General features: G+C 42.3%; 1 protein-coding gene across 1 annotated transcript in view; it reads left to right on the top strand.

Moving 5' to 3' along the window:
- The first annotated feature begins 1,625 nt into the window (after positions 1-1,625).
- Positions 1,626-7,132, top strand: part of vps18 (VPS18 core subunit of CORVET and HOPS complexes) — a 7,011-nt gene continuing 1,504 nt past the window's right edge. Inside the window, exons 1-8 of the mRNA XM_007561052.2 lie at positions 1,626-2,038; positions 2,163-2,304; positions 2,480-2,571; positions 3,101-3,351; positions 3,462-3,815; positions 4,540-5,802; positions 6,338-6,547; positions 6,752-6,988. Coding sequence (XP_007561114.1) covers positions 1,936-2,038; positions 2,163-2,304; positions 2,480-2,571; positions 3,101-3,351; positions 3,462-3,815; positions 4,540-5,802; positions 6,338-6,547; positions 6,752-6,988 — 2,652 coding nt within the window. The 5' untranslated portion in view covers positions 1,626-1,935. The remainder of the gene's footprint in view (positions 2,039-2,162; positions 2,305-2,479; positions 2,572-3,100; positions 3,352-3,461; positions 3,816-4,539; positions 5,803-6,337; positions 6,548-6,751; positions 6,989-7,132) is intronic.

Consider the following 7,132-nt stretch of genomic DNA (forward strand, 5'->3'; position numbering starts at 1 on the left):
TTCAAAGTCAGGGTTAAAATCGCACATGATGATTTATAATTTATGCCCTCTTCATGTGGAGACCTTTTCACCTTCTTTTTTTTTTGTCTCGTAAAAAAATACAAACTCCAGTGTGTTTTATTGGGATTTTATGTCGCACACCTACACTACAGTGCATTGCAAATTAAAATCTGCAAACTAAAATCTGATGTGGCATACATTTCATTCAAGGTCTTTAAGTCTAATAATCCTATTTTTTGTTTATAATAATAATAATAATAATAATAATATAAGCATACACAATCAACCTTAGAAAGGTATCATAAATTATGTATTCCAACACATACGAAAAACAAAAAAAAAATTAAACAAAAAAAGAAACAAAACACAAATAAACAACCCAAAATCAGACTTCAGCGGGACAACTTGAATATGTAACATCAAAACAAAACAAATAATAATAATAATAATAATAATAATCCTTTCAAAAAAGTAGTCATCTTTAAAGCATTTTTTTATTTCACAAAATGATGCCCCTAAATAAAACCCACTAAAATCAGTTGCTTCCAGAAGTCACGTGATTAGCAGCAACTCCCTCCATCTGTCAAGTGAAGACCTCGGGTTTGTTTAGTGCACAAACACCACAGCAAAAGGGTGACGGGGGGAAAGTTGAAGAGAAGATAAAAGGAAAGTTTGGTGATGAAATGACAGTGAAAAGGAGAATTACAGGAAGAAAGTTAGTATCAAAAGAAAGCCAAACTAATTTCCAAACTAATTTAAATTCAGCTTCCTGTTTGGCATAAGCGCTATGAAAGACAGTTGGACTGGTTGCATTGCTCTGAAGCTCTTAATGCCTATGGTCAAGATGCTTCCTGTGACAAAAAAGTAATACACATCACTCTGAATAGACGGTGGTAACAGTGAAATATAGTGGTGGCAGCATCATGCTGTGGTGTATGGGTGGATGGGGGTTTAACGTTATCAGAGTTTGTGGGAAAATTGATGGACACATAAAACATACTTAATGCTGGCCAGGAAAATGTCTCTTCAGGGTGTCAAAAAACTTGAGACTCGGGGTGAAGATTGACCTTTTAACAGAAGAACAACTTTAAACATGCATGCACACAAGCACAATAGAATGACAGATCAAAGCAGATACATAAATTAGACTGGCCCATTTAAAGTCCAGACCTGAATGCATTTAGGAAACTTTGGTAACAATTGTGTATTGCTCTTAAAGAAGACAAATCACAATGGCTGAATTTAAATTAGTTTGGAAAACTACGCGGGCAAGATTTTCCGTCCTGCTTCAGTTTTATTTATACGCCATGTTGTGTTGACTAAGCACAGAAAACCCTCCACAATGCTTGAAGTTTTTGATTGTAATGTGACAAAATGTGAAAAAAGTTGCGAACATTTTTGCAAAGCACCCTAAAAGTCCTTAAATTGACCTTTATTTGGCTTACAGTCAGATTCAGATACGTAAAAAAAGAGATATCTGCACATTATACACAAATCATATACATAACTTCATGTCATATTAGATATTACACTTAAAGCTTTTCTAGCTTTGTATTTTAATATCTCAATGCACACTATTCTAATCTGAACTCAGTGCGCCCTCTGTTGGTTCAAGACAGCACTACAACCACAGTGATCACATGATTCCCCGATCACCTGACTCTGAGGTTTCGCCTTGTGTTGTGCAGTCGGAAGCTATTTTGGCTGCTATTTTTGCACGAATTATTTAAACGTACTTTCCTCAATGCCTTTGAAGTTTACGTGAAAATATTGCAGCCTGTTGTGCGTATTTATTTTAGACACAAATTGAGAAATAGGTTAGCTGAACATTTAATTGTGTATGTTGCCAAAGCTAGCTAGCTAGCTAGCTAATGTTGACCATCTGATTTAGTAATTTGCAGGGCGTAAAATAAGTGTTCCTCTGCTCATTTCATTATGGCTTCTATTCTTGATGAGTATGAGGACTCTCAAAACATCAGGCAAAGTTCTCAGCAACACAGCCGCCTGAGCTCTGCCAACATCGGGCTAACACATTCAGGTAAGGTTTCCATGCTCTCTCTTTAGCTAACGAGGAACCAGTGAATTAAAGAGCATTGCATTGCAAAACTACGTTCAAATCAAGGCCTGCAAAGTTGAAACGCTGCTCTCTTCTTCTACCCAAGGCTTTGTGAATGTCAGACTGGAGGAAGAAAAGCCAATATTCAACAAACAGAGGATTGACTTTACTCCACCTGAGAGGATAAATCACTTGGCAGTCTGCAACAACCAGCTCTGCATGAGTCTGGGAAAAGACACGTTGTTGAGGTAAAAAGTCCTTCTTTTTTAAAAAATCGGTGGGGTTCTGTGATGTTTTCATTTAATTATTTTAAAACAAAGGCTATATTTTTTTGTGTGATTATTCAAGGTGTTCCGCTGATATTTGTCAGTTATTTGCCATCCGAGTCAAGCTTTTGACAGTAATGTTTTCGGTTCTGTTCAGGATTGACTTGGCAAAACCAGATCAACTCAATCAAACCGAATTAGGAAGGAAAGAGGACAGCAAAGTGTACAAGCTGTTCCTGGACCCGACAGGTAAAATTTTAAAATACACACAAATATATGGTCATATAAAACAAGTGGTCCAAAACAATAATTTAACAACATGTTGCTGCAAAAGTATTCTAAACCCTTGTACTTTTTAAACATTTTGTCCAATTAAAAGCACACATAATACATTTTATTGGAAATTTGTGCAATAATGCACCACGGACAAGTGCATAATTGTGTTCTCATATTATAAGATATTCATACCTTTTTACAAGCAGAATTGGTGCATTTGTGTTTAGCCCCAATTACTCCAAAGATCCAGAAAAGACCTTCACCAAAGATTTTTGCTTATTATCTTTGTTGTCGTTACTGCCTAGCTATAAAAAAAAAGGCAAGTTATTACCTCACTACACCTTTCTGCACTTTATTCTCGTTTTTCAGACGTGTTGTTATTCCAAACGCAAACGCACAAGCTTCACACACACCATAATTTATCACAGTAACGTGACAGTGGTATGATTACGAGATGCATAAAAACAACTACTAAATCCTCCTCTGTATTTTCCGTCCGCAGGCTTCCATCTGTTGATCAGCCTGAATACCAGCGAGTGTCTGTACCTCAACAGGAACACCCAGAAGGTGCGCAGTCTGTCCCGCTGGAGAGGCCACCTCATCGAGAGTGTGGGCTGGAACAAGCTGCTGGGCAACGAGACCAGCACAGGGCCCATCCTGGTTGGCACCAGTCAGGGGATCATCTTTGAAGCGGAGATCTCTGCGAACGAGGGCAGCCTGTTCAATACCAACCCGGATCAGTACTTCAGACAGGTAAGTGTTGGATTGAAGTTTCCCTTTTGTTTTTGTTTTTTTGCGAATGTTTATATTATTTATTCTTCTTGCATGTGACTAAATGCTTACTTGATTTTGCCCTGTGGCAGGTTCACTCCCTGGAAGAGGATGGCAAGCCTGCACCAGTCTGCTGCTTGGAAATAGAGCGAAGCCCAGAAAACAAGTACTTCATCATCGCCACCACCCGCAAGCGCCTGTTCCAGTTTGTGGGTAAGGTGGCCGAAGGGTCGGAGCAGCAAGGTCTCAGCACCATCTTCAGTCAGAACCAGGACCTGCTGCCCAGTTTCCAGGAGTTCCCAGCCAACATGGGATACAGTGAGATTACCTTCTACACAGCAAAACTTAGGAACTTCCCCAAAGCGTTTGCCTGGATGATGGGTAATGGCGTTCTCTATGGCCAGCTGGACTACGTCCGGCCCGATTCCCTGCTGAGTGACGTCCAGGTAAATATCTGTTAGACGGCTTTACCTGTTAAAGATTAAAGGCTCCCACATACATGACAGTCGAAATTGGTTGTCGTCGACATAGACGCGCGTTGAAAATTTCAAAAATCATTTTGTCTGCCTGCCGAACTCGACGCCAGGCCCTGGTCAAACTATTCCAGAAGAACTTTGTGCGAACTGTTGTCTGATTGATCAGAAGTTTGTTGCCGTGTTTTATGGGGAAATGCGTTCAGTCAGCAAAGTTGATATTTTCCTTCAACTCGTTCATTTTCCCTATCTGGTTTTTGTATCGGCAGGACACATGAATACTTTTGAGGAACGTTTAACTTGTGAGGAATTATGTGCATTTGTGAAATTCTTCACTATATGAAGCTGACTTCTATATAGTTATATATAGAAGTCATATATTGGTAAATGGTTAATAACTGCCGGAGACTGTCAGTAGAAATGTGTGGCGGTAACTCTGTGACAGTTTCATAAAAGCAAAATAGAGGATACAGGGAGAGAGGGGGAACCATGACGTATACAGAAAGGGGAGGGGTCTACCCACACTGGTCTGCCCCGTTGTCTGAAAGGTGTGCCCAAATGTGAATGTACTGAATCCATGCGACTGCGCATCGCCTGTTCAGCTTCAGATGAAGTATGTGGGGGGCCTTAACTTTGGTCATTCTCACATTTCTCTGCAACAAACCTTCTGCTAATCTGTTCTCTTACCACCAATCAGGTATGGGAATACACACCGGATATTGACATTAGCCAGAACAAACCCATCTCCATTGTGCTGACACAGTTCCACTTCCTGCTGCTGCTTCATGACCGAATAAAGGCGATCTGCACTCTGAACGGACAGGTGGTGTATGAGGACGTGTTCCCAGATAAATTTGGCCCCCTTAAGAGAATGATCAAAGATCCGATTGGCGGGATGGTATGGATCTACACGGAGCGAGCAGTCTTCCGATATCACATCCAGCGCGAGTCTAGGGACGTCTGGCAGATGTACATGAACATGAACAAGTTTGACCTCGCCAAGGAGTACTGCCGCGACCGGCCCGAGTGCATGGACATGGTGCTGGCTAAGGAGGCCGAGTACTGCTTCCAGAACAAGAGATACCTGGAAAGCGCCAAGTGCTACGCACTCACTCAGAACTACTTCGAAGAGATAGCGCTCAAGTTCATCGAAGCGAAACAAGAAGAAGCGTTGAAGGAGTTCTTGCTGAAGAAACTGAACAATCTGAAACAAAGCGAGAGAACGCAGATCACCTTGCTGGTCACCTGGCTGACCGAGCTCTACCTGAACCGACTCGGGCAGCTGGAGAGTGACGACAACACCCTCATCTTCCAGGAAACCCGAGACGAGTTCCGCCAGTTCCTGAGCAGCTCCAAGCACAGGGACTGCCTGTTCAACAACCGCGGCACCATTTACGACCTGCTGGCCAGCCACGGCAACGTGGACGACATGGTTTACTTCTCGGTCGTCATGCAGGACTACGAGAGGGTCATATCCCACTACTGCCAGCACGACAACTTCAGTGCGGCCCTGGACGTGCTCGCCAAGCACTGCGACGAAAAGCTCTTCTATAAGTTCTCGCCGGTCCTCATGCAGCACATTCCCAAGAACGTGGTGAATGCGTGGATCCAGATGGGCAAGAGGCTGGACCCGAAGAAGCTCATCCCGGCTCTGATGAACTACAGCCAGATGGGCAGCACCCAGCAGATCAACGAGACCATCCGCTACATGGAGTTCTGTGTTTACGAGCTGAATGTCACTGAGGAAGCCATTCATAACTACTTGCTGTCACTTTATGCAAAGTACAAGCCAGACTCTCTATTGCAGTATCTCAGACAGGCGGGTACTCACCCCTCAGAGATCCACTATGACCTGAAGTATGCACTCAGGCTGTGTGCGGAGCATGGCTTTCTTCAGGCCTGCGTGCTGGTTTATAGAATAATGGAACTGCACGAGGAGGCAGTGGATCTGGCTTTACAAGTAAGTGATGCTCCTTCGTGGTTTGTTAAAGGGGGCTTGTTATGTAAAATTCACTTGCTGCACTTTCTTGTACTTCCATTGGGGTCTCAACTGTTTCTAATAACAGCCCAAGCACTTAAAAAAAAAAAAAACACCCAAGTCTTTTGTTGTTGACTTACAATGAAGAAACCACTTGATGCATTCTTGTTGGTCGTGCATGAGGCTCCACTTTTGCTTTTCAAAGATGTACATAATTACATATTGGTTTGCAGCCATTTTCATGTGCAAGTGTAAATGTTGAATTGGGGGGCGTGGCCAGCAGCAGCTTATTTGAATTTAAAGAGACAAGAGTCTGTGGAACTGAACTGATCAGAAAATCTCACTATTTAAGGATGATTTTGTGAAAAAAATTAAATGAATGTGTTTTGTACAGCCGATAGACTTATCAGAACCTGTTCAAGGAAGCATAATAGGTCACCTTTAATGCTCGTACAGCAAGTTCCATTTCTTCACATGCTTTGAATGTGGTTTTAGAAAGGTTTTCTCTTGTCTATAGGTTGACGTGGACTTGGCCAAGTCCTGCGCAGATCTGCCCGAGGACGACGAGGAGATGAGGAAAAAACTTTGGCTGAAGATCGCCAGGCATGTGGTGCAGGAAGAGAAGGATGTGAAGAAAGCCATGAACTGTCTGTCCAGCTGCAACTTGCTCAAGATCGAAGACATCTTGCCTTTCTTTCCAGATTTTGTCACCATTGACCACTTTAAGGTCCTCATTCATGATGATTTGAACATTGTAACAACAAAACCAATTCTGTGTGAATATAAGGTGTGATTTTAAGAAATGATCAGCTTCCATGAGATGTGGCTGATATGAGAGTATATTTAGGAGCTTTGCTTACAATCCTTTTAAAATATCACAATGTTGAATATATTTGTTTTGTTTTAGAAATGCAATCCTTTTTTTTTTCAGGAGGCAATCTGCAGCTCCCTGGAGGAGTACAACAAGCACATCGAGGAGCTGAAGCAGGAAATGGAGGAAGCCACAGAGAGTGCTAAACGAATCAGGGAAGACATCCAGGAAATGAGGAATAAGTACGGCGTTGTGGACTCCCAAGAAAAGTGTGCAGCATGTGACTTCCCGTTACTCAACAGACCCTTCTATTTGTTTCTGTGTGGACACATGTTCCATAACGACTGCCTGTTTCAGGTAAAAACAGGTCTAAACTTCCTGTTTTTCCAGCTGTAGAAATGCTTTATACCAGTGGTTCCCAAACTTTTTCTGTGCCCCCCCCTATGGATTACAAATGGCTGTCGGGTTGAAACGATGCGTGTGACGGGGGGGCGGCAGGGG

The sequence above is a fragment of the Poecilia formosa genome, unplaced genomic scaffold (genome assembly GCF_000485575.1).
Source record: "Poecilia formosa unplaced genomic scaffold, Poecilia_formosa-5.1.2 Scaffold122, whole genome shotgun sequence".
NCBI lineage: Eukaryota > Metazoa > Chordata > Actinopteri > Cyprinodontiformes > Poeciliidae > Poecilia > Poecilia formosa.